Source organism: Schistocerca nitens, chromosome 5 (assembly GCF_023898315.1).
Source record: "Schistocerca nitens isolate TAMUIC-IGC-003100 chromosome 5, iqSchNite1.1, whole genome shotgun sequence".
NCBI classification, from domain to species: Eukaryota; Metazoa; Arthropoda; class Insecta; order Orthoptera; family Acrididae; genus Schistocerca; species Schistocerca nitens.
The window spans coordinates 827,385,277-827,413,256 of record NC_064618.1 but is presented as its reverse complement, the minus strand read 5'-3'; the positions used below and the strand labels follow the sequence as shown (position 1 = coordinate 827,413,256).

The window sequence follows — 27,980 nt, the reverse complement described above, 5'->3', positions numbered from 1 at the left end:
AGGATAATGGAATGTAGTCGAATTAAGTCGGGTGATGTTGAGGGTATTAGATTAGGAAATGAGACACTTAAAGTAGTAAAGGAGTTTTGTTATTTGGGGAGCAAAATAACTGATGATGGTCGAAGTAGAGAGGATATAAAATGTAGACTGGCAATGGCAAGGAAAGCGTTTCTGAAGAAGAGAAATTTGTTAACATAGAGTATAGATTTAAGTGTCAGGAAGTCATTTCTGAAAGTATTTGTATGGAGTGTAGCCATGTATGGAAGTGAAACATGGAAGGTAAATAGTTTGGACAAGAAGAGAATAGAAGCTTTCGAAATGTGGTGCTACAGAAGAATGCTGAAGATTAGATGGGTAGATCACATAACTAATGAGGTGGTACTGAATAGGATTGGGTAGAAGAGGAGTTTGTGGCACAACTTGACCAGAAGAAGGGATCGGTTGGTAGGACATGTTCTGAGGCATCAAGGGATCACCAATTTAGTATTGGAGGGCAGCGTGGAGGGTAAAAATCGTAGGGGGGGGGGGGGGACCAAGAGATGAATACACTAAGCAGATTCAGAAGGATGTAGGTTGCAGTAAGTACTGGGAGATGAAGAAGCTTGCACAGGATAAAGTAGCATGGAGAGCTGCATCAAACCAGTCTCAGGACTGAAGACCACAACAATAACAACAACACGCCGTTCTTGCACATAATTTGCCCGAGGATCGTATGTTTAGAGACATGCAAGCAGAGAGAGAGCTGATCACAATTTGTACACCACCGGGACGTTCTTTCTCTTACAGACAGACGGAAACAGTGCGGGCGTAACACGGAGCAGCAACATTAGAGGCGCTGTGTTCGAGTAGAGATACGTCAGAATTCGAATGCTACGTGGTAGCACAACGTCGAAGTGTTTTCTTCTGCTGTCTGCATTGTTATCGATAGGCGGAAGGAAGCTCAATGGGAGCTAACAAGGGAACCTCCCCATCGCACCCTCCCTCAGATTTAGTTATAACTTGGCACAGTGGATAGGCCTTGAAAAACTGAACACAGATCGATCGAGAAAACAGGAAGAAGTTGTGTGGAACTATGAAAAAAAATAAGCAAAATATACAAACTGAGTAGTCCATGCGCAAGATATGCAACATCAATTACACTGTGAGCTCAGCAGCGCCGTGGTCCCGTGGTACAGCCGGTACGGTAACTCAGCGTGTTCGGTCAGAGGGTTAGCTGCCCTCTGCAATAAAAAAAAAAAAAAAACTGAGTTAATGGATCAACGACGAACTGAAACGGGTGTCCTGCGACGTCCGCGCCGAGCAGATAAAACGAACGAAAACGAACAAAATGAGATTTAAAAAAAAAGTGGTTGGCGTGAGCAGCTGCCGAACGAGAGGTCCTTGGTTCAAGTCTCCCCTCGAGTGAAAAGTTTACTTTCGCAAAGTTATGATCTGTCCGTTCGTTCATTGACGTCTCTGTTCACTGTAATAAGTTTAGTGTCTGTGTTTTGCGACCGCACCGCAAAACCGTGCGATTGGTAGACGAAAGGACGTGCCTCTCCAATGGGAACCGAAAACATTTTTTTAATTTTTTTTTTGTAATCGCATTTTGTTCGTTTTCGTTCGTTGTATCTGCTCGGGGGCGGACGTCGGAAGACACCCGATTCAGTTCGTGGTTGATCCATTAACTCAGTTTTTTTTGTTACAGATGGCAGCTAACCCTCTGACCGAACACGCTGAGTTACCGTGCCGGCAATGATCGCAAGGTCATAGGTCAACCGATTCCTCCACAGGAAAACACGTCTGATATATTCTATACGACACTGGTGACGGCATGTGCGTCACATGACAGGAATATGTTGTCGACCAACCTAACTTGTACACTTGGCGAATGGGTAAAAAGATTCTTCTAACTTGCCCGATTTAGGTTTTCTTGTCGATGTGATAATCACTCCCAAAAAAAGTGATGAAAACAGAAGAGTTTGTCACATAAACTGCAACAAATGAATGCAACAGTTTCGATGTTTGTTTAGGTGTAGCGTCCCCATACTACGGCGCAGTTACCTCGCATCGGACGGACGGACGGACAGATAATAATTGTCTGAAAATAAAAAATTAAACTTTTCACTCGAGTGAAGTCTTGAACCAAGGACCTCTCGTTCCTCAGCTGCTCACGCTAACCACGGGACCACGGCGCTCCTGGGCTCACATTATCCTTGATGTTGCGTATCTTGCGCATGGACTACTCAGTTTACGACTTCTTCCTGTTTTCTCGATTGATCTGTGTTCAGTTTTTCAAGGCCTATCCACTGTGCCAACTTATAACTAAATCTGAGGGGGGGGGGGGGGGGGGGGTGCGATGGGGAGGTTCCCTTGTAAGAAGTTTCACGCACTGCATAGATAAAACTCAGGCGCCGTCCGCGTAACTGCCGTTACACCAGTCCTACGCCTGTCGAGAAAGTGGTAAAGATTAATCTTCTGAGAGTTCATATTGCTTTTTATTTATTCTTGGTGTCCGCTGCCGTTTGAACCATCTTTCGAACAAAATATTCGTGATGAGGTGGCGGCGTCGGCATCAAACATGATATTGTAGGTCATAATACGTAAAATAAATCAGAAGTATAGTATCTCCCTTGGCAATATCCCACTCGAGGTAACGGCGACGTGGTTGTCGTGTGAGCATTTCTACTGTGCAGGCGCGGCGCGTGGACAGAGAGAGAGGGGCACAGTACCTGCTCGCTCTCGTGCTGGAGCGCGCGCAGCCTGGCCAGGTCCCGGAGCCGCTCCCGCCGGGCGTCGCACAGCGTCTCCAGGCGTCGCGACGCCATCTCCACCTCCGTCAGCAGCCGCTCCGCCCGCTCCAGGGACAGCCTGAGGAACAGCAACAGCACTCCGCTCAGCAGGAAGCTAACCATACAGTAAAGCGGCAGTGTCCTCGAGTCTGCTGCGGGACTCCAACGTAACTCTATATTTCGGGGCTCCACCATCTACAGGAGAAAGCTCCTGCTGAGTTCTGTTGAAACCTAATGCAAGGGCTGCAAGTCGTCGTCCTATATAGCCCCCTGTACCGTACAAGGCGCATGCGTCGCCCGCCACAGTTGCTGCCCCCCCCCCCCCCCCCCCAAGATGTGGCTGGCTGAGTCACCACTGGTAGTGTGGTGTCACCGCTAGACACCACACTTGCTAGGTGGTAACTTAAATCGGCCGCGGTCCTGTAGTACATGTCGGACCCGCGTGTCGCCACTGTGTATTCGCAAACGTAGCGCCACCACAGGGCAGGTCACAAGACACGGACTTGACCTCGCCCCAGTTGTACGGACGACATAGCTTGCGACAAGACGTATCACGTCTTCCTCTCATTTGCCGAGAGACAGATTAAATAGCCTTCAGCTAGGCCATCGCTACTACCTAGCAAGGCGCCATGTGTATCATTGCTAATTGCTTACTACTATGCAAGAGATGTATTTCAACAAGAACAAGACTACATTAAAGTTAAGTATATTAAAATCTCTCTTCTTTTCTTTATAGTTTTCATCCAGTCTCCTGTTTCAGAATTTACGCCCGTCTGCGTTAGTTTCGCGTGCACCTAGCCACTCATTGTGTCGAGACCTTAGGGAATCGACACAACAATATTTTGGCGACGAGGATGGGATGCCGCGCCCACGTTGCAGTCTTTGTGTTATACTTGCTCTAATTTGCTTGTGTAATGGCTTCGCCGCAATCTCCAGCTGTACTGTCCGAATTTTTTCGCTTGCAGAATCAGCAGACGCAGGCGTTATTGGAAGCCCTTGGACAGCTCGTCCAGGGTCAACGTGCGCTGCAAACCGATGCGGCGGCAGCCGCTTCTTCGCTACCGCAGCCACACAACGCTGTCGCACCGCCATTTAGGCCCTTTGAGGCCACAAACGAAAGCTGGACTGAGTGGGCCGATCAGTTCAACTTCCACCTCACTGCTTATGGAATTCAAGGTAAAGAGCGGCAGCCGTTTTTGCTTTCTTGTGTCGGTGTGTCTACCTACCGTGTGATAGTGAAATTGTTTCCCCGACGCGACGTCGCAACTCTGTCCTACGAGGAAATTTTGTCGGCTTTAGATGCCTATTTCAAAGAAACAGTAAATGTAGTTGCCAAACGGTATACGTTTTTTCGTACAAAACGTACGGCCGGTCAGACTAACAGGGAGTGGGTAGCAACTTTGCAAGGCCTTACTAGAGACTGCGCGTTTGCCTGTGAATGTGGCCTCCCATATTCAGATACTATGGTGCGTGATGCAATTGCACAGAACGTTTCTGATGTTCGCATAAGGGAACAGATTTTGAAGCTAGTTAATCCCTCCCTGCAACAAGTGATAGACATATTGGACAGGCAAGACACACTTGCCTTTGCTCAGGCATCATTTGAACCTTCGCCAGCAGTGTGTCACATTAATCGGCCCGCCCGGCCCGCTGCACGGGACGCTAAGCGGCCCTCGCGCCCGACTTCACAGCTGCCGCCTAGCTTGCAACCACGTGCGCCGCGTAAGCAAGCAAATGCAGTGAAATCTTGCCCGCGGTGTGCAACTAGACATTCGCGTGAAAATTGCCCGTCACGCCAAGCTATTTGCTTTTACTGCCAAAAGAAAGGACATGTACAAAGTGTTTGCCAGAAAAAGCTTAGATCAGACACTCGCAATAATTCCAGGCCTTTTGCTTCGCGCCGGAATCGAACCCAGGACAATCAGGCTCGTGGACCTTCACCCTTGGACATTCATGTGGTTCATTCCCACCCGTCCAGTGACACTTTAGCTAACTGTGACTGTGTTCGTCCCACCCAAAGTGTGCGTCGACGTCGCCGGAACTCCCGTAAAGTTGCAAGTGCTTCTGGACCTGTATCAGTTCAAATTGCACGAGACAGTCGCTCTTGTCGTCAACAAGACAATAAACTTTTTGTGGACTTAGACTTTGCAGGAAAAGTGATACCATTCCAGCTCGATACCGGAGCTGCAGTTTCATTGCTCAATCACGACACGTACAAACAACTGGGCGCCCCGCCATTGCGTGCCGCAAATGTTACGTTAACTAGTTACTCAGGACAGCATATACCTGTGTTAGGACAGTGCAGCCTTATTGCAACATACAAGGGACAGACAAAACTTGTGTCATTTTATGTTCTTCGTTCCTCTAGTGCAGTGAACTTGTTTGGTTTAGATTTGTTTCAATTGTTTAATATGTCTATTGTCAATCAGGTCCTTTCAGTGAATCAGACTGTGCCTTCCGCCAGTGTTTCTAGTCTTTGTGAAGAATTTGCAGACATTTTTGCACCGGGCCTTGGTTGCGCTAAGAACTATGAAGCGCATTTGGAACTGAAAGACAACGCGCAACCGAAATTTTTCAGAGCGCGCAATGTTCCCCACGCATTGCGTGATGAGGTCGCACGAACGTTAGCCGACTTAGAATCTCAAGGTGTAATTGAACGTGTGCAGGCTTCTCTCTGGGCCTCACCCTTAGTCATTTTGCCAAAACCTTCCGGAAAACTGAGACTTTGCGTGGACTTCAAGGCAACTGTGAATCCACAACTAGTGACTGCTACTTTTCCTTTGCCCCGCCCGGAAGCTCTTTTTGACAAACTGTGCCCGGGAAAATATTTTTCAAAATTGGACCTAGCAGATGCGTACTTGCAAATACCTGTGGACGAAGAATCCCAGCGCGTCTTAGTGGTTAACACGCATCTTGGCTTGTATCGCTTCAAAAGACTGCCATTCGGGTGTGCATCCGCCCCTGCTTTATTTCAGCAATATTTACAAACTATTTGTGCGTCGGTCCCTACTGCTGCGAACTATCTGGACGATATTGTGATCTCAGGAAAGACAGAAGCCGAACATTTGCAGAATCTCCGAACATTATTTCAGGTCTTGCGTCGGAATGGTCTTCGCTTGAGGAAGGACAAATGTGTGTTTTTTGCTCGTGACTTACCGTACCTGGGGCATGTCATAAATGCCCAAGGAATACATCCGAGTCCAGAGCACCTTCGTGCCATTCAGGACTTGCCGTCACCGCAGAACTTAAAACAGCTACAGAGTGTGCTGGGTAAGGTCAATTATTATCATCGGTTTGTGCGCAATGCTTCTTCTATTTCAGCTCCGCTTCATCGCTTACGCCGTACAGGTGTTCCGTTCGTCTGGACGACGGAATGCGAACGCGCCTTTCGCCAGTTGAAATCGGCGTTACTTTCAAATACTTGCCTTACGCCATTCGATCCCCGAAAACCCCTTTTGTTGATGGTCGATGCATCGGATTTCGGGATCGGTGCTGTGCTTGCGCACAAAGATGGTTCGCATGATCGCCCTATTGCCTTTGCGTCAAAATTGCTCTCATCTGCGCAAAGAAATTATTCCCAAATAGAGAAGGAAGCTTTGGCTCTTGTGTTTGGTGTAACAAAGTTTCACGATTTCTTGTGTGGTCGTCACTTTACAATCATCACGGACCACAAACCTTTGACATCACTTTTTCATCCGAACAAGCCTGTACCTCCACGTACAGCGCAGAAATTCATTCGCTGGTCTCTTTTTCTCTCGCAGTACCGCTACGATATCTTGTATCGGTCCACTGCTAAGCACGGAAACGCTGATGCGTTGTCCCGTTTGCCTGTTGCTGAGGATAAAGCATTCGATTCTTCCGAACTTGCTTGCATGTTCATTGATTCGGAAGCCGATGACGTGGTCGCATCGTTTCCGATTGATTTTCGTCGTGTAGCTACTGCCACAGCTGCTGACCCTGTCCTTGCTTCCGTTTTGCGTTTTGTTGCTACGCAATGGCCCTTGTCAAAGTCACGGATCGAGGATCCTTTGGTTCGCCGTTTTTTTGCTCACAAGGAGAGACTTTTTGTACGACGTGGTGTTTTGTTGTTGCGTTCCGATAATGATCAATCCCGAGTCGTGGTCCCACGATCGTTACAGTCCTCTGTCTTAAGGCTTCTTCACCAAGGACATTGGGGTATAGTGCGAACGAAACAACTTGCTCGACAGCACTGTTCTTGGTTCGGAATCGATGCTGCGATTACGAATATGTGCTCCTCTTGCGTGGCGTGTGCCGAACAACAATCCGCACCGCCGCGGAAATTCTTTGCATGGCCGAAAGCCACTTCCCCTTGGCAACGCTTGCACATCGATTTTGCTGGTCCATTCTGGAATGCTCGATGGTTGGTTGTGGTCGATGCTTTCAGTAATTTTCCTTTTGTTGTCCGGATGTCTTCCACGACGTCTTCTGCCACCATCCAAGCCTTGTCTGCTATCTTTTGCATTGACGGTCTTCCGCAGACTATTGTTTCCGACAATGGCCCACAATTCATGTCCGCAGAATTTCAGTCGTTCTGCAAGGCCGCTGGTATTCAACATCTGACGTCCGCGCCGTTTTCGCCTCAGTCCAACGGTGCCGCTGAACGATTGGTCCGGACTTTCAAGTCGCAGATGTTGAAGTTGAAAGAGTCGCATTCTCGGGAGGACGCTTTGTTGCTCTTTTTGTCCTCATATCGCTCTCAGCCCCGCGATGGTCGCTCGCCGGCTGAGTTGCTCCATGGTCGTCCTCATCGAACTCTGATGTCTTTGCTGCATCCGCCACATCAGGTTCCTGTGCAGCGGCAGACTCCTGCTTTTGCTCCTGGCGACGTTGTCTATTCTCGCAACTATCGCGGTTCACAGCGTTGGCTCGCAGGGCGCATGCTTCGCTGCCTCGGCCGCGCGATGTATTTGGTTTTGGGGGCCTCTGGTGAGGTGCGTCGGCATCTCAATCAGCTGCGCCTCTGTCGTCGCCTGGGTTCTGCCGCTCCCCGTCTGCTTTCAGCGACGGAGCCGTCAGGTCAGCGCCCTGGGGACCCATCTACTGGCTCGCCTCATCCCCAGGTGTTACCGACGATGCCTTCCATTTTGCCTCATGGCGTCGCGCCGCCGCAGCCGCCGCCGGCGCCGCCAGCAGCGGACGCTTCGCTGCAGCCGCCTCGCGCCTCCCTGGGTCACGCGCCGCCGCTTGCTTCCCGTGACCAGCCGTCCTCCGCCATGGACCTCTTGCCCGCTCCGGACCAGATGTCGTCTTCGCCCGTCGGGTGCTCCGACCACATGGAGGTCGACCCTTCTGTCTCATTACGTGCGCATACACCTCATGTTGACGTGCACCCTGGACTAGGTTTGCAGGCGTTTCCTAGCTCCCCTCGGACCGAATGGCCGGGTGCGGGTGGCACAGCCTCGCCTGTTGTTAGGCTCCCCACCTCATCGCATACGTCAACATGGGGTCCTCCCCACGGCGGGCGGAAGCCTTATCTCACGACCGTTCGCCGATTTGCGGGGGAGGAATGTGGTGTCACCGCTAGACACCACACTTGCTAGGTGGTAACTTAAATCGGCCGCGGTCCTGTAGTACATGTCGGACCCGCGTGTCGCCACTGTGTATTCGCAAACGTAGCGCCACCACAGGGCAGGTCACAAGACACGGACTTGACCTCGCCCCAGTTGTACGGACGACATAGCTTGCGACAAGACGTATCACGTCTTCCTCTCATTTGCCGAGAGACAGATTAAATAGCCTTCAGCTAGGCCATCGCTACTACCTAGCAAGGCGCCATGTGTATCATTGCTAATTGCTTACTACTATGCAAGAGATGTATTTCAACAAGAACAAGACTACATTAAAGTTAAGTATATTAAAATCTCTCTTCTTTTCTTTATAGTTTTCATCCAGTCTCCTGTTTCAGAATTTACGCCCGTCTGCGTTAGTTTCGCGTGCACCTAGCCACTCATTGTGTCGAGACCTTAGGGAATCGACACAACAGGTAGAGCACTGGCGCCAAAGATACATTTTCAAACACTAGGGCCGACTGCAACAGAGGACCCTGTATTTTAATGCGAGATAATACAGTGTTACAGGGTCCTTTGTTGCAGTCGGCCGTAGTGTTTGAAAATATATCGTTGGCGCCAGTGTTCTAGCAGTGGTGACTCAGCCAGCCCAATCTTGAGGGACAGCAACTGTGACTGTGGTGGCGGCGCAAGCTCTATGTACGATACGGTGCCTATATATCAGTTTTCTACGTTACCCAGCAGTAGTAGCAGCAGGCGTGCTCTCCTGAAGATGGCGGACAGGTAGGACCGCCGAAACATTCATTCATGATGATTTTAGGATCCGGCAACAAACCCATGGAGAGTACCAAGAATAATTACACAGGGAAAACCTATGCAGTCATTTCAATACAATAAAGTCTTTCACTTTCCAGAGTTGAGAAGGAAAGAGCAAAAGAGTGCAAAGAGAAAAGAACAAAAACTGGAAACTGTCTGTAAAAAATGTCTTTCACTTTCCGAAGTTGAGAAGGAAAGAGCAAAAGAGTTCAAATGGTTCAAATGGCTCTGAGCACTATGGGACTCAACTGCTGAGGTCATTAGTCCCCTAGAACTTAGAACTAGTTAAACCTACCTAACCTAAGGACATCACAAACATCCATGCCCGAGGCAGAATTCGAACCTGCGACCGTAGCGCTCTTGCGGTTCCAGACTGCAGCGACTTTAACCGCACGACCACTTCGGCCGGCAGCAAAAGAGTGCAAAGAGGAAAGAACAAAAACCGGAGACTAGAATATGTCTATCCGTTCACTCACTGATACATCGTGTTCCGTAAATGTCAACATGTTGTCTTTATGCGTGTGTAAGGAATACTGTTTCACAGTGTGTTTCTAGAGGAAGAGCTTAAAAAAATATCAGCCAACCAGCTGGAAACCAAAGATTTACTTAGCAGTTGACCTAGGTTTCGATATTTGTAAAAATATTTTCTCCAGAAGGATAGGGCTCTAAAAATGTACACAAACGGTTACGAACTATTTTTACATACATAATAAAATATTAATAATAGAAAAATATTTGTGACGTAAACCTACTGAGTTGTCATATCACATGGTGATAAATGGCTTCAGATAATGTAATTTACAGCCATATGATGTAACAAGTGAGTACGTTTACCTCACAGATATTTTTCTATTATTAATATTTTGTTGTATTATCTAAAAATAGGTCAGGCATTTATGAAAGAGAAGGATCCAGCAAAGCAACGCCGACCCCACGTGATGTGGGAAAAGGCTGAGATGATGATGATGTAAAAATAGCTTGTAACCGTTTATACAAATTTTTAGGACCCACTTCTTCTGAAGAAGAAATTTTTACGAATATTAAACCTGGGCAAAAAAAAAAAAAAAAAAAAAAAACTTTGGTTTGCAACTGGTTGGCTGTTTTTTCTCAACCTCTTCAAATTTATACAGATCTGAATCACAGCCACGTTTAACATTTTGTTTCAAGAAGGTTTATCCGAAATCATAAGACTTTATCTTCTACGCGAATGAGGGTAGAACCTTGAGGTGACTTTTAACCTAGCCTCAACACTACACCTTACCTCGGCACCAGTTGTAAGTTGACGTTTCACGTTGTTGCCGGTAGGGGCTCACCCCGCAGCAGCTAGCTCTCTCGCTCACTTCGACGGCTGTGGGAGACCTGTTACGAGCTGCCTCAACAAAGGATCATCCGTAAGGGGCGCAAAGATCCCGCATTGCACAAGAGGCTTCCGAGATATCTCGATCTCGTGGAGGCGCTGTGTGATTTCCTCAACAAAAAGCTGCCACAGTGACGGATCGGGCGCTAGGGGCAAACTGATCTTGCGTTCCACTATTTGCCTGCAAGATCACGGTGTGTTTCTCCTGTATGAGGGTTTATGGAAGACTTGGTCTGTGCTATTCCCCTTCCGCCAGCTTTGGGTGATCGCGATCCTACACAGCAACAACTCCAGACAAGGTCGCATAAGTATGGGACTAGTTGGATTAACTTGTCGGTGTTAGTTGTGTGCCAGATAAGAGTGCTCATTCAATTTTTGTGAAAGGTAAATGAAAACTTAGATCCTAAACGTAAGTGTAAAAAATACGTCGAGGTTGTAGGTGTATATTTGTAAAAAAGTTATCCATATAAAAAGGGACGGTTCTTTTGAAACCGAGAAAATCTGTACTACCACATATAAGTTAAAATTTATCCCAAGGTTCTGTCTTGACTCATGCTATGGTTGTATCGAAGTGGAAGCTCAATCTCCCAGATTCTAGATTTTCATACGAGGAAAACCAGCTTGATCTGGGGAGACGGAATGATTTAAGAAACAACATGTTACTCCAAAGAAAACGGTGGTTATAGTCTTTTAATAGAGTAATAATCGTAGGTAGATTATGTCAGAGCTATTTCTTGAGCTTCTTACAATTTACTGCAGAATTCAAGAAGTAGAACATTTTTCATTTCGGATAACTAGTAAGCAACACAATGGTGCTAGCGACTAACAAGAACACGATATCTACGCTGATATTGTAAACATGTCTCGAAATTTATTGCAAATTACGTAGGTTCCGAACTATCAATTTAATAAGTCACAGCTGCAGAATACTAACGCGAATTCTTTACAGACGAATGGGAAAACTGGTAGAAGCGGACCTCAGGGAAGATCAGTTTGGATTCCGCAGAAATGTTGGAACACGTGAGGCAATACTAACCTTACGACTTATCTTAGAAGAAAGATTAAGAAAAGGCAAACCTACGTTTCTAGCATTTGTAGACTTAGAGAAAGCTTTTGACAACGTTAACTGGAATACTCTCTATCAAATTCTAAAGGTGGCAGGGGTAAAATACAGGGAGTGAAAGGCTATTTACAATTTGTACAGAAACCAGATGGCAGTTATAAGAGTCGAGGGGCATGAATGGGAAGCAGTGGTTGGGAAAGGAGTGAGACAGGGTTGTAGCCTCTCCCCGATGTTATTCAATCTGTATATTGAGCAAGCAGTAAAGGAAACAAAAGAAAAATTCGGAGTAGGTATTAAAATTCATGGAGAAGAAATAAAAACTTTGATGTTTGCCGATGACATTGTAATTCTTTCACAGACAGCAAAGGACTTGGAAGAGCAGTTGAACGGAATGGACAGTGTCTTGAAAGGAGGATATAAGATGAACATCAACAAAAGCAAAACGAGGATAATGGAATGTAGTCAAATTAAATCAGGTGATGCTGAGGGGATTAGATTAGGAAATGAGACAGTTAAAGTAGTAAAGGAGTTTTGCTATTTAGGGAGCAAAATAACTGATGATGGTCGAAGTAGAGAGGATATAAAATGTAGACTGGCAATGGCAAGGAAAGCGTTTCTGAACAAGAGAAATTTGTTAACATCGAGTATAGATTTAAGTGTCAGGAAGTCGTTTCTGAAAGTATTTGTATGGAGTGTAGCCATGTATGGAAGTGAAACATGGACGATAACCAGTTTGGACAAGAAGATAATAGAAGCTTTCGAAATGTGGTGCTACAGAAGAATACTGAAGATAAGGTGGGTAGATCACGTAACTAATGAGGAGGTATTGAATAGGATTGGGGAGAAGAGAAGTTTGTGGCACAACTTGACTAGAAGAAGGGATCAGTTGGTAGGACATGTTTTGAGGCATCAAGGGATCACAAATTTAGCATTGGAGGGCAGCGTGGAGGGTAAAAATCGTAGAGGAAGAGATGAATACACTAAGCAGATTCAGAAGGATGTAGGTTGCAGTAGGTACTGGGAGATGAAGAAGCTTTCACAGGATAGAGTAGCATGGAGAGCTGCATCAAACCAGTCTCTTGACTGAGGACCACAACAACAACAATACGTAGGTTCCCTCTGGCCCTACCACTCTTCCCATTGATCCACTTGCCACCCTAATTCTATCACCAGCACCCTTCTCATTCGTCGCTCAAGACTCGCCAGATGGGTAACGTAAACAATTTTGTGTCCCAAGTACAGGCTGGTCCATGTCATACATACAAGAGAGTCTGAAAAAGCGAAGTTTTCTTTTGTGATGGGAAACAAAAGGCTTTATTGTTTGATAAATAGTAGCTGGCGGCAGTCCCCGTCAGTATTGCCTCGCTCTCTTCAAAGTTTCCAGTTCTCAGACTCGTGAGAACAAGAGTCGTGCGACTTTAGTTATCGCGTATCAGTGTTGGCATCTAGCGAAACGACGACCCGCCGTCGTAAGTCTAGAAGATGGTGATGCTAGAGGGAGCGCAATGGAGACGACTCAATTGCGGCCATTAGGGCTTCCGCGAGATCAGAGGTGGTGTTGAGTGCCTGAAGAGTGGTCGCCAGCACTACCGGTTTGGTCGGAGTCCGGTCGTGGGAATTGAGATCCCTGCCATCTGCGGCGGCCGTTGCCGTCTCCTCCTGCGTCCGCGGCTCTACCGGTGAGGACTGTATAGCAATCACGGCGAGCCCCTTTGCCATATTTAGCCAGCTCTTAGGATGTAGGGGAACTAAACGATGCGTCGAGGTGGTCTCATTGCTAACGGTGCAGCTGTCGCCAAGATGGCGCAGCTACGCCGCAGGGAGTGTCCAGTAAAGTCACCAGCCCCGTGTGACTACTATGGCGTCCCGGGCCCAAATATAAAATTAATTGCTTGCACTATTCCAGCTGCCTCGCTTCGGGAGACGCAGTTCCGGACAGAATTATAGAATCTCTGTCAATCCACAGTGGATCAAATATATACCAAGGAAAATCGCCAAACAGCCGTATATTTTGATAAGTTATTTTACACTACTGGCCATTAAAATTGCTACACCACGAACATGATGTGCTACAGACGCGAAACTTAACCGACAGGAAGAAGATGCTGTGATATGCAAACGATTAGCTTTTCAGAGCATTCACACAAGATTGGCGCCGGTGGCGACACTTACAACGTGCTGACATGAGGAAAGTTTCCTACCGATTTCTCATACAGAAACAGAAGTTGACCGCCGTTGTCTGGTGAAACGTTGTTGTGATGCCTCGTGTAAGGAGGAGGAATGTGTACCATCACGTTTCCGACTTTGATAAAGGTCGGATTGAAGCCTATCGCGATTGCGGTTTATCGTATTGCGACATTGCTGCTCGCGTTGGTCGAGATCCAGTGACAGTTAGTAGAATATGGAATCGGTGAGATCAGGAGAGTAATACGGAACGCGGTGCTGGATCCCAACGACCACATATCACTAGCAGTCGAGATGACAGGCATCTTATACGCATGGCTGTAACGGATCGTGTAGCCACGTCTCGATCCCTGAGTCAGCAGATGGGGACGTTTGAAAGACAACAACCACATGCACGAACAGTTCGACGACGTTTGCAGCAGCATGGACTATCAGCTCGGAGACGATGGCTGCGGTTGCCCTTGACGCTGCATCACAGACAGGAGCGCCTGCGATGGTGTGCTCAACGACGAACCTGGGTGCACGAATGGCAAAACGTCATTTTTTCGGATGAATCCAGGTTCTGTTTACAGCTTCATGATGGTCGCATCCGTGTTTGGCGACATCGCGGTGAACGCACATTGGAAGCGTTTATTCATCGCCATACTGGCGTATCACCCGGCCTGATGGTATGGGGTGCCATTGGTTACACGTCTCGGTCACCTCTTGTTCGCATTGACGACATTTTGAATAGTGGCCGTTACATTACGACCCGTGGCTCTACCCTTCATTCGATCCCTGCGAAAACCTACATTTCGGCAGGATAATGCACGACCACCGCATGTTGCAGGTCCTGTACGGGCCTTTCTGGGTACAGAAAATGTTCGACTGCTGCCCTGGCCAGCACATTCTCCACATCTCTCAGCAACTGAAAACGTCTGGTCAATGGTGGCCTAGAAACTGGCTCGTCACAATACGCCAGTCACTACTCTTGATCAACTGTGGTATCGTGTTGAAGCTGCATGGGCAGCTGTACCTGTACACATCATCCAAGCTCTGTTTGACTCAATGCCCCGGCGTATCAAGGCCGTTATTACGGCGAGAGGTGGTTGTTCTGGGTACTGATTTCTCAGGATCTATGCACCCATATTGCGTGAAAATGTAATCACACGTCAGTTCTAGCGTAATATATTTGTACAAGAATACCCGTTTATCATCTGCATTTCTTCTAGGTGTAGCAATTTTAATGGCCAGTAGTGTATACAAATTATTGTATCCAGAAATTTGTATGAGTTGACTGATTCCAGCTGAGAGTCTTTAATATTCTAGCAATACGAACTACTTTTGGACATTTTCTGAGAAGAACAATTTTACGTTCCTCCACATTTACAGGAAGATGCAAAGCTAAGAACCTATTTGAAATCGTATCAAGTTATGACTGGATGTTTGTGCAGCTTTTTTCACGTGTTGCTTTATTACAAATGGTTCAAATGGCTTTGAGCACTATGGGACTCAACTGCTGAGGTCATAAGTCCCCTAGAACTTAGAACTACTTAAACCTAACTAACCTAAGGACAACACACACATCCATGCCCGAGGCAGGATTCGAACCTGCGACCGTAGCGGTCGCGCGGTTCCAGACTGTAGCGCCAGAACCGCTCGGGCACCAGCGGCCGGCGCTTTATTACAGATAACTGCAACGTATGATGCATTATTATAACGGAAAGTCCAGATCTGAGTACGAACAATGAATTGAAATATACTAAATATTCAGACTGCAACCGTCGTTAGCGAACTCCATAGTTGCCACAGTCTGTCCACGCAAACCCTAGTATCACCTCATATATTTTCATAATACGAACTGGAAGTGTACTTCTAGAACTATTTGGACTCACAAGAAGGAAACAGGTTATCGGAAAAGTAACATTAATTACAGGGCAGGCGACGTAAAGTACTACGTCAACTTATTACACACAAAGAATTTTGAAAGTACTCTAACCTGAGACAAATACACGAACACATTCTCAGTTTGTTAAAATTTAAGGACGAGTGAAACACTCGCACAAAAACTAGAAACATCACAAATTACCCGTGAACGTCGTTTAGCAACACTAATTTATTAATCAATTAACAAATCTGACATGTTTTTATAACAAGGTACGTTACCTGTATTACTTCTTGTTCAACAGCAATTATTTCTCGAGAGATGGCAATGAGTCAGAATTTAGTACTGGTCTTTGCGTAACACGATACATATAAGGGATTAAGCTTTGCACACATACAGCAAAATACAGCTGTCTGCTGATGTAGTACTGGCCTACCTACATGAACGTAAATTCTGGCCACGATCTTTAAGAAAAAATAATTGCGTTACAGCTCGTTAAAAGCTCTCAGTGGGTTTCTGCCAGCAGCTAGTCAGTGAATATTTAATTTCTGAGAGTTGAGACAACTTCAGAATGATTTACATCGATGCAGCAAGTACTACTATACTCCTGGAAATTGAAATAAGAACACCGTGAATTCATTGTCCCAGGAAGGGGAAACTTTATTGACACATTCCTGGGGTCAGATACATCACATGATCACACTGACAGAACCACAGGCACATAGACACAGGCAACAGAGCATGCACAATGTCGGCACTAGTACAGTGTATATCCACCTTTCGCAGCAATGCAGGCTGCTATTCTCCCATGGAGACGATCGTAGAGATGCTGGATGTAGTCCTGTGGAACGGCTTGCCATGCCATTTCCACCTGGCGCCTCAGTTGGACCAGCGTTCGTGCCGGACGTGCAGACCGCGTGAGACGACGCTTCATCCAGTCCCAAACATGCTCAATGGGGGACAGATCCGGAGATCTTGCTGGCCAGGGTAGTTGACTTACACCTTCTAGAGCACGTTGGGTGGCACGGGATACATGCGGACGTGCATTGTCCTGTTGGAACAGCAAGTTCCCTTGCCGGTCTAGGAATGGTAGAACGATGGGTTCGATGACGGTTTGGATGTACCGTGCACTATTCAGTGTCCCCTCGACGATCACCAGTGGTGTACGGCCAGTGTAGGAGATCGCTCCCCACACCATGATGCCGAGTGTTGGCCCTGTGTGCCTCGGTCGTATGAAGTCCTGATTGTGGCGCTCACCTGCACGGCGCCAAACACGCATACGACCATCATTGGCACCAAGGCAGAAGCGACTCTCATCGCTGAAGACGACACGTCTCCATTCGTCCCTCCATTCACGCCTGTCGCGACACCACTGGAGGCGGGCTGCACGATGTTGGGGCGTGAGCGGAAGACGGCCTAACGGTGTGCGGGACCGTAGCCCAGCTTCATGGAGACGGTTGCGAATGGTCCTCGCCGATACCCCAGGAGCAACAGTGTCCCTAATTTGCTGGGAAGTGGCGGTGCGGTCCCCTACGGCACTGCGTAGGATCCTACGGTCTTGGCGTGCATCCGTGCGTCGCTGCGGTCCGGTCCCAGGTCGACGGGCACGTGCACCTTCCGCCGACCACTGGCGACAACATCGATGTACTGTGGAGACCACACGCCCCACGTGTTGAGCAATTCGGCGGTACGTCCACCCGGCCTCCCGCATGCCCACTATACGCCCTCGCTCAAAGTCCGTCAACTGCACATACGGTTCACGTCCACGCTGTCGCGGCATGCTACCAGTGTTAAAGACTGCGATGGAGCTCCGTATGCCACGGAAAACTGGCTGACACTGACGGCGGCGGTGCACAAATGCTGCGCAGCTAGCGCCATTCGACGGCCAACACCGCGGTTCCCGGTGTGTCCGCTGTGCCGTGCGTGTGATCATTGCTTGTACAGCCCTCTCGCAGTGTCCGGAGCAAGTATGGTGGGTCTGACACACCGGTGTCAATGTGTTCTTTTTTCCATTTCCAGGAGTGTATTTTAAACGACACGTGTTTTCTGATTTTAGTGCTGCATCTCGCCCAGCTCAGCAGTGTCATGCACGGAACATTTAGGCGGTTTCCCACAATCATGTGAGGTGTAGACCACATATGATTCCCCGTCCCCATGCTTGTAGAACTGCGAGCCACGTCTTCGACATGAGTCAGAACCAAAGTTCCTCCTCGTTTCCTTTAACCTGCCATCTCTCATCTTCCCTGAGAAACGGCAGATGATCCTTTTGCGCCAGGAGTCAATTAGCAACGAATGCGTGTACACTGCAGCGAGCGACAGACACGGCTGGAGAGAAACGGCGAAACTCGCTAAACGCCAGTCACTGCTCCAGCATACCAGCATCTCTAGGTAGCCTTGCCCTTCTAACAGGGAAAAAAGGAAAGGAAAAATGAGGTTAACGCCCTGCCGTCCTCGACAAGGTCGTTACATACAGAGGGCAAAGTCAGACAGGGCAAGCATTGGAGGAAAATTCATACCTTTCCTGTTTAACGGAACCATCCATGATGCTCGCCTTCGGAAGACGATGGATGAGATATGCACTGAAGAGCCAAAGGAACTGGTACTCCTGACTAATATAGCGTAGGGCCGCCGCCAGCACGCAGAAATGCCGGAACACGACGTGGCATTCACTCGACTAATGTCTGAAGTAGTGGTGGAGGGGATTCACACCATGAATCCTGCAAGCTTCTCCATAAATCCGTATGAGTACGAGGGAGTGGAGATCTCTTCTGAACAGGACTTTGCAAGGCATCCCAGATGTGCTCAACAATGTTCATGTATGGAGAGTTTCGTGGACAGCCGAAGTGTTTAAACTCAGAAGAGTGTTCCTGGAGCCTCTCTACAGCAATTCAGGACGTGTGGGGTGTCGCATTGTCCTGCTGGAAGTGCCCAAGTCCGTCTGAATGTACAATGGGCACGAATGGATGCAGGTGATAGGACACGATGCTTAGGTACGTGTCACCAGTCCGAGTCGTATCTAGACGTATCACGGGTCCCATATCACTCCAACTGCACACGCCCCCCACCATTAAAGAGCCTCCACCCGCTTGAACAGTCCCCTGCTGACTGATTCTCTTCAGTCGTCGTTGGTCCCGTTCTTGCAGGATCTTATTCCGGCCGCAGCGATATCGGAGATGCATCAGGTTGTCTCCATGCCAGTACACGTCCATCCGCTCGATACAATTTGAAACTAACTCGTCCGACCAGGCAACATGTTTCCAGACATCAACAGTCCAATGTCCGTATTGAGGGACCCAGGCGAGGTGTAAAGATTTGTGTTGTGCAGTCATCAAGGGTACACGAGTGGGCCTTCGGCTCCTAAAGCCCATATCAATTATGTTTCACTGAATGGTTCGCTCGCGCTTGTTGATGGCCCAGCATTGAAATCTGTAGCAATTTTGCGGAAGGGTTGCACTTCTGTCACGTCGAACGATTCTCTTCAGTCGTCGTTGGTCCCGTTCTTGCAGGATCTTTTTCCGGCCGTGGCGATGTCGGAGATTTGATGTTTAACCGGATTCCTGATATTCACTGTACACTCGTGAAATTGTTGTACGGGAAATTCACCATTTTATCTCTACCTCAGAGATGCTGTGTCGCATCGCTCGTACGCCGACTATAATACCGCGCTGAAACTCACTTAATTCTTGAGAACCTGCCATTGCAGCAGCAGTAACCGATCTAACAACTGCGCCACACCGTTATTTTATATAGGCGTCGCCGACCGCCGCGCCTTATTCTGCCTGTTTACGTATCTCAGTATTTGAATACGCATGCCTATATCGCCGCACGCGGTGGCCGCGTGGTTTCAGGCGCCATGCCACGGATTGCGCGGCCCCTCCCGCCGGAGGTTCGAGTTCTCCCTCCGGCTTGGGTGTGTGTGTGTTGTTCTTAGCATAAGTTAGTTTAAGTGGTGTGTAAGTCTATGGATCGGTGACCTCAGCAGTTTGGTTCCTTGGGAATTCACATACATTAGAACATTTGTCTGTACCAGTTTCTTTGGCGCTTCAGTGTATTAGGAAGACCAGATGAGGGTATTTACTCCGCTGCTGTCGTAATAACTGAGAAACCTCGCTTTCTCTTTCAAACAGAAGTCAGTCGGGAGCTTGGTACGTTTATCACAGTGTACTATATACCGGTTGTAGCTGCAACTACACATGTTAGAGCTTGAAATTTGAACTCACTGGTGTTCTTTCGAATATGATCCAAACTTCGGCAAAGCACGATAATACTGATACTTCAGATGGCATTAAATACCTTTACGTGTTAAATGGCAATTCGTATTTTAGAACGAACGAGATACTGTCGCACACAATGCGTAACTTGTCGGGTTTACAAAGACGGCGATTACAGAGCTCTTCTTAGTGATCATCTACGTTTCTCAGTTTGAATCTTAGTTTTAGATCGCTAATCACCTCTGTTCTGTGTCTGCTGGGAAATGCAACCAACCAATATATATATATATATATATATATATATATATATATATATATATATATATATATATATATTCCTGGAAATTGAAATAAGAACACCGTGAATTCATTGTCCAAGGAAGGGGAAACTTTATTGACACATTCCTGGGGTCAGATACATCACATGATCACACTGACAAAACCACAGGCACATAGACACAGGCAACAGAGCATGCACAATGTCGGCACTAGTACAGTGTACATCCACCTTTCGCAGCAATGCAGGCTGCTATTCTCCCATGGAGACGATCGTAGAGATGCTGGATGTAGTCCTGTGGAACGGCTTGCCATGCCATTTCCACCTGGCGCCTCAGTTGGACCAGCGTTCGTGCTGGACGTGCAGACCGCGTGAGACGACGCTTCATCCAGTCCCAAACATGCTCAATGGGGGACAGATCCGGAGATCTTGCTGGCCAGGGTAGTTGACTTACACCTTCTAGAGCACGTTGGGTGGCACGGGATACATGCGGACGTGCATTGTCCTGTTGGAACAGCAAGTTCCCTTGCCGGTCTAGGAATGGTAGAACGATGGGTTCGATGACGGTTTGGATGTACCGTGCACTATTCAGTGTCCCCTCGACGATCACCAGTGGTGTACGGCCAGTGTAGGAGATCGCTCCCCACACCATGATGCCGGGTGTTGGCCCTGTGTGCCTCGGTCGTATGCAGTCCTGATTGTGGCGCTCACCTGCACGGCGCCAAACACGCATACGACCATCATTGGCACCAAGGCAGAAGCGACTCTCATCGCTGAAGACGACACGTCTCCATTCGTCCCTCCATTCACGCCTGTCGCGACACCACTGGAGGCGGGCTGCACGATGTTGGGGCATGAGCGGAAGACGGCCTAACGGTGTGCGGGACCGTAGCCCAGCTTCATGGAGACGGTTGCGAATGGTCCTCGCCGATACCCCAGGAGCAACAGTGTCCCTAATTTGCTGGGAAGTGGCGGTGCGGTCCCCTACGGCACTGCGTAGGATCCTACGGTCTTGGCGTGCATCCGTGTGTCGCTGCGGTCCGGTCCCAGGTCGACGGGCACGTGCACCTTCCGCCGACCACTGGCGACAACATCGATGTACTGTGGAGACCTCACGCCCCACGTGTTGAGCAATTCGGCGGTACGTCCACCCGGCCTCCCGCATGCCCACTATACGCCCTCGCTCAAAGTCCGTCAACTGCACATACGGTTCACGTCCACGCTGTCGCGGCATGCTACCAGTGTTAAAGACTGCGATGGAGCTCCGTATGCCACGGCAAACTGGCTGACACTGACGGCGGCGGTGCACAAATGCTGCGCAGCTAGCGCCATTCGACGGCCAACACCGCAGTTCCTGGTGTGTCCGCTGTGCCGTGCGTGTGATCATTGCTTGTACAGCCCTCTCGCAGTGTCCGGAGCAAGTATGGTGGGTCTGACACACCGGTGTCAATGTGTTCTTTTTTCCATTTCCAGGAGTGTATATGGTGTTTCAAAAATGACCGGTATATTTGAAACGGCAATAAAAACTAAACGAGCAGCGATAGAAATACACCGTTTGTTGCAATATGCTTGGGACAACAGTACATTTTCAGGCGGACAAACTTTCGAAATTACAGTAGTTACAATTTTCAACAACAGATGGCGCTGCAAGTGACGTGAAAGATATAGAAGACAACGCAGTCTGTGGGTGCGCCATTCTGTACGTCGTCTTTCTGCTGTAAGCGTGTGCTGCTCACAACGTGCAAGTGTGCTGTAGACAACATGGTTTATTCCTTAGAACAGAGGATTTTTCTGGTGTTTGAATTCCACCGCCTAGAACACAGTGTTGTTGCAACAAGACGAAGTTTTCAACGGAGGTTTAATGTAACCAAAGGACCGAAAAGCGATACAATAAAGGATCTGTTTGAAAAATTTCAACGGACTGGGAACGTGACGGATGAACGTGCTGGAAAGGTAGGGCGACCGCGTACGGCAACCACAGAGGGCAACGCGCAGCTAGTGCAGCAGGTGATCCAACAGCGGCCTCGGGTTTCCGTTCGCCGTGTTGCAGCTGCGGTCCGAATGACGCCAACGTCCACGTATCGTCTCATGCGCCAGAGTTTACACCTCTATCCATACAAAATTCAAACGCGGCAACCCCTCAGCGCCGCTACCATTGCTGCACGAGAGACATTCGCTAACGATATAGTGCACAGGATTGATGACGGCGATATGCATGTGGGCAGCATTTGGTTTACTCACGAAGCTTATTTTTACCTGGACGGCTTCGTCAATAAACAGAACTGGCGCATATGGGGAACCGAAAAGCCCCATGTTGCAGTCCCATCGTCCCTGCATCCTCAAAAAGTACTGGTCTGGGCCGCCATTTCTTCCAAAGGAATCATTGACCCATTTTTCAGATCCGAAACGATTACTGCATCACGCTATCTGGACATTCTTCGTGAATTTGTGGCGGTACAAACTGCCTTAGACGACACTGCGAAGACCTCGTGGTTTATGCAAGATGGTGCCCGGCCACATCGCACAGCCGACGTCTTTAATTTCCTGAATGAATATTTCGATGATCGTGTGATTGCTTTGGGCTATCCGAAACATACAGGAGGCGGCGTGGATTGGCCTCCCTATTCGCCAGACATGAACCCCTGTGACTTCTTTCTGTGGGGACACTTGAAAGACCAGGTGTACCGCCAGAATCCAGAAACAATTGAACAGCTGAAGCAGTACATCTCATCTGCATGTGAAGCCATTCCAGCCAGACACGTTGTCAAAGGTTTCGGGTAATTTCATTCAGAGACTACGCCATATTATTGCTACGCATGGTGGATATGTGGAAAATATCGTACTATAGAGTTTCCCAGACCGCAGCGCCATCTGTTGTTGAAAATTGTAACTACTGTAATTTCGAAAGTTTGTCCGCCTGAAAATGTACTGTTGTCCCAAGCATATTGCAACAAACGGTGTATTTCTATCGCTGCTCGTTTAGTTTTTATTGCCGTTTCAAATATACTGGTCATTTTTGAAACACCCTATATATATATATATATATATATATATATATATATATATATATATATATATATATATATATATATGCTTGTACCTCTGGTAGTTTAATGGCGAATTTGTGAGAACCGAATCACCCACGGACAAGAACACTATCATGATGTGGTAATTGATAAGTTTTATTATTTGTGGTGTTTATTATCAGTTAACATTTTCTGACTGAATAACTAATTATAACGCTTTCTTTTAATGATATTGCATCTTTGAGGTAGCGAGAATCGTGGTATATAATTTAGCAATTGTTAAATGTTCTGCTATAGTCGCACTTTTTTATTTGGATTAAAATCCACAAAAGACGAGTTCGGTAACTCTAGTTTCAGATGATTTGAGATGAAACATAAAAATAAATCTTCCAGGAACAGAGACAGTATATCAGGACAGTTCTTCGTTATACAATCTTAACTGACAGATATACAGTAAGAGATCACTTTCACACTATTGCTGAAGCAAGTAGAACTAATGGCAGGAACTGGCAAATACCGGGTGGTTATAATTAAACTTTCACTGCTCGAGAGGTCCCCCACGAAAAGCGAGTGCTCATAGGACAATGAAACTTCGTGGTAATACTTGTATGGACATGCGGAAGAAAAATAACGAATGAATCACTGAAAGACACACATTTTAATTTGAGACGATAACATTTGTTAATTCATTGCGTACCATATTTACGTTGCAGGTGAAAAACGGTGCCCAATGGACCGACCATCTACATTCGCGAGGGCCTGGAACCGCACTACAATTCGCGTTTGTTGACATCACTTTTCGAAAGATGGATCATGCAATGGTCAGTTGTCGTCACACAGCCCGTACAGTGCTTGAAGGTCACACATTGCATCCAGCATTCTCAGACACGGGAACACTAACTTCTTCAACAATTTGCGGCGCCACAAGTCGGATGTAGCTTTTTCTCTGTTTTACGTGTTTCACTCGACAAACGCGAGCATCCTCAGAAATTAGGTGGCGGACGCCCACTCGTTGGAAATATCCGGCTTTTGCGTACGGCGACGGCGCTATACACAGCCCTGGTATTTGTAACGAATGGCCCTCGGCCACGTAATTTCTGAGGATCCTCGCTTTGGTCGAGTGAAACACGTAAAATAAAGGAAAAAGTTACGTCCGACTTGTGGCAGCTTTTCAATTTTAATTTTTAACAGTCGCTGTTCCCCCTGCAGGCAAATTCCTGCGCTCGCTGAATTTGTGGCGCAATTGGCCGCCGGCCTCTCCCAGGAGCAGTTCCGGAATCCCCTGTTAATTAGAACTTCGGAATCGTGTTTATTCAACCCCGGTGCGGAAAGAGGATCTCTCCGAAGTCCATTAACATGTCGATACAATGATGTTGTTTTAATAAAATGGTTTTACGAGTAAGGCCCTTCTCACCTTGTACAGAGTCATGTTGACTGTCTGCAACTGTAAATGAACACTGCCGCTTGTGTTTCAATCCTTACGTCGCCGTAACAGCACCGGTACCTAACGGCAGGTAATGGACACTAACGCCACTAACAACGCAAATGGTTCAAATGGCTCTGAACACTATGGGACTTAACATCTAGGTATCAGTCGCCTAGGCTTAGAACTACGTAAACCTAATTAACCTAAGAAAATCACATACATCCATGGCCGAGGCAGGAATCGAACCTGCGACAGTAGCGGTCTCGCGGTTCCAGATTGTAGTGCCTAGAACCGCGCGGCCACTCCGGCCGGCAAACTGTGTGCCGGACCGAGAATCGAACTTGGGACCTTTGCCTTTCGCGGACAAGTGCTCTATCAACTGAGCTACCCAAGCACGACTCACGCCTCAAGGTTTTGGGTTCGAGTCTCGGAGTGGTACGCAGTTTTAATCTGAAAGGCACTTTCGAAATGGAACACACTCTGCTTTCAGGAATGTTATTTGTGACCCAGTGATATAATTTAAGATAACTGTTATATTGGTCTTATTCTGCTTCCATACTATACGGGATAAGAGGGGAAAAAAAAAAAGAATAAAGGTGTCAACGTAGTGACAAACGCGGCGACAAGAGATGATGACGCATTTGCATTACGGACTGAAAGAAGGAAGGAACTTCGTACAGAAGTGAGGAGGCGGTGAGAGCCGGAGAGCCAGGCTTTCGCTAACAGCGCCGGATGAATCGCGTTAACACCGCACAGTTGCCCCGGAACGACAATCACTCACCGGCGATGACAGTAATACCAGTTCGTCCGGCGACCGCTGTGCGGCGAATTACACGTCTGAATGGGTTTAACGGGAGCGTAAGTGGTGTGTAAAAGAGCCGAATGCGCTCCGTGTCCCCATTTGAGGCCGCCACCTCGCAGGAGTGACGAGAAAGGCCGTGACGCGACAAGGTGCACAAAGGGCGTAAGAGGCTAGCCGTAAGAGGCTGGCTGGGCAGCGGAGGCGGGCACTGTGGGTCGCCGAGGCTCATCCCATGCCGTCCCATTCCATTCCATCCCATCCCATCCCATCCGAGCACAACAGGCTCACTCATTCCGCCCCGGGCAGTCGCCGGCACCTTAGTAAACCGGGACGCGCACGCGACCGCCAGCCGCTGGCGGCTGTACAGCTCCCGGCTAATTAGCAGCAGCAGTGCGGCGTGGCGCGGTGCGGCCACCGGCTGGTCGAGCGAGTGCTACAAACTCTTCAGCAAAGGTTGCTGCCCACTCTGTAAGCAGACACCCGCGGCAGAGGCAACGGAAGCATCTAGTAGCGCAGAGGCGACTTCCTTCTCCTGGTGATCACCGTGTGGAGCCAACACCGACTCAAAGGCAGGCCTCGGCGCTTGTTGGTGACGTCACGTCAGCTAGGCACGGCGAACGCCAGGTCTGTTGCAGGCAGAAACGCCTGGGCGTGCTTATCACTATAAATCTATTATTTTTGGACAAAATACTTGGTATTGTTTTGAATTCTGCAGTTTTATTTAGATGAAAGATTTTCTTACTATCGTAAAGCTACAAATGAAGATCATAGTTCTGTATTACTGAACCCTGTCGAAACAAACGTAGATCAATATGAGAAGATGCTTTGCTCCATTGCAAGCTTCGGAAATTTTACATTCAAGAAACTATATTTACTTGATCCATTTTCTTATCGAAACTTACCGCAACCCCCTTACAATGAACTCTTTTCTTTTATTTATTTATTTATTTTCGTTTGACATCGTCACTGGAAATGTGAACTAATTTACAGGTGTAAATGTCCAACTGTTGCCAGTCATTAGATTGCAGTCGTTTTCAACGAAAGGAATTCTAAACAGGAAACAAAATAGCTTCATACATCGAAAATACTGCTGAGCTTAAACTTTTTTAAACATGCACATTAGAAAAGATAAATGTTCCCCTCTTGCAACTGAAAGGAGAAACTTTATAAGATAAAAAAATTTTATTTGATAAAAACAAGTATCTCTCTTTTGCCTCTTCTTCTGTCGCCCACCCCCTCCCCCAACGTGTACAATCGCAAGATATTTCATTAACATTCAGTGCTCCTCACCCCATAGTCAACCAAGATACCTAAAGAAGAGCACCAATATGTTCATAGTTTCTTGTAAAAGCAACCCGGTACAAACATAACTTCCTCATATTTACAAATAAGGTAAATAAGCACGAATTCTGTTGCTGCTGGACTATAAAGTTGTTTTTGTATGTCAGTCCTTAAAACAGGTGGAAATTTAAGTTCAAGAGTGCACTATTTGTTAAGAAGTGTAATAAATTGCAGAATTAATTGATCGCAGAAATCTCTCAGAACAATGTGTGTTGGTCAACTACCGCCAATAGTTTCACATTTTCCTGTGTCAGGGAGGGAGACACCACCATTATTGGTATGCGTGCAACAGACCTGGCGTTCGCCGTGCCTAGCTGACGTGACGTCACGAACAAGCGCCGAGGCCTTCCTTTGAGTCGGTGTTGGTTGAGCTCGTAGAGCACCACAGTACTTCGCTTGGTAAAGTGTGCAAACGGTGAAATACGGCACACATTGGCCTCAAATATACGCTCATCATCATTTCAATTAGAGCCAGCAGCTCTGCTCAAAACTCTCCCCTACATTTACACTTTCTCACCAAAAGTATCCGGACAGCCATGTGTAATGCTTAAATGGCCACTAGATGTCGCGGGAGGCAGTGTAAAAGGAGGGTGGGAGTACTGTGTTGCAGGCAGAGAAGCAGCGACAGCAGGATCGGCGTGAATTAAGAGACTGGATGTCGCCCGGGTAACAAATCCACCAGGGACACTTAAAGCGTTCTAAAGCTGGCCAACTCGACTGTTGGTCATGTGATTGTGAAGCGAAAACGCGAAGGATCAACGACAGCTAAACCAAGAGCAGGCAGGCCTCAAGTTCTGACGTACATGCTCAGTAGAACATTGTGGAGGACGCTCGTAGGTTCGTAAAAAGTCTTATGAAATCAGCAAATCACTCGGGAGTACCAACCTGTTAAAAAGAATGGGGTGCAACGGTCGAGAGACGTCTCATAAGATAAACATTCCTCTAAAACTAAAACTAAACTCCTTCCGAACAGGCCGTGAAGGCCCAACGGTACCGACCGGCCACCGTGTCATCTTCAGCCCAGAGGTGTCACTGGAAGTGGATATGAAAGGGCATGTAGTCAGCACATCGCTCACCCGGCTGTATGTCAGTTTACGAGACCGGGGCCGCTACTTCTCAGTCAAGTAGCCCCCACAAGGGCTGAGTGCATCCCGCTTGCCAACAGCGCTCGGCAGATCGGATGGTCACCCATCCAAGTGCTAGCCCAGCCCGACAGCGCTTACATTCGGTGATCTGACGGGAACCGGTGTTACCACTGCGTCAAGGCCGTTGGCAAACGTTTTTCTACTCACTGCTACGAGGGTGACTCAAATG

The 27,980-nt window shown here is 47.7% G+C and overlaps 1 protein-coding gene across 1 annotated transcript in view; it reads right to left on the bottom strand.

Moving 5' to 3' along the window:
- Positions 1-27,980, bottom strand: part of LOC126260741 (uncharacterized) — a 702,522-nt gene that overhangs the window by 593,025 nt on the left and 81,517 nt on the right. Inside the window, exon 6 of the mRNA XM_049958080.1 lies at positions 2,712-2,850. Within this exon, the coding sequence (XP_049814037.1) occupies positions 2,712-2,850 (139 nt within the window). The remainder of the gene's footprint in view (positions 1-2,711; positions 2,851-27,980) is intronic.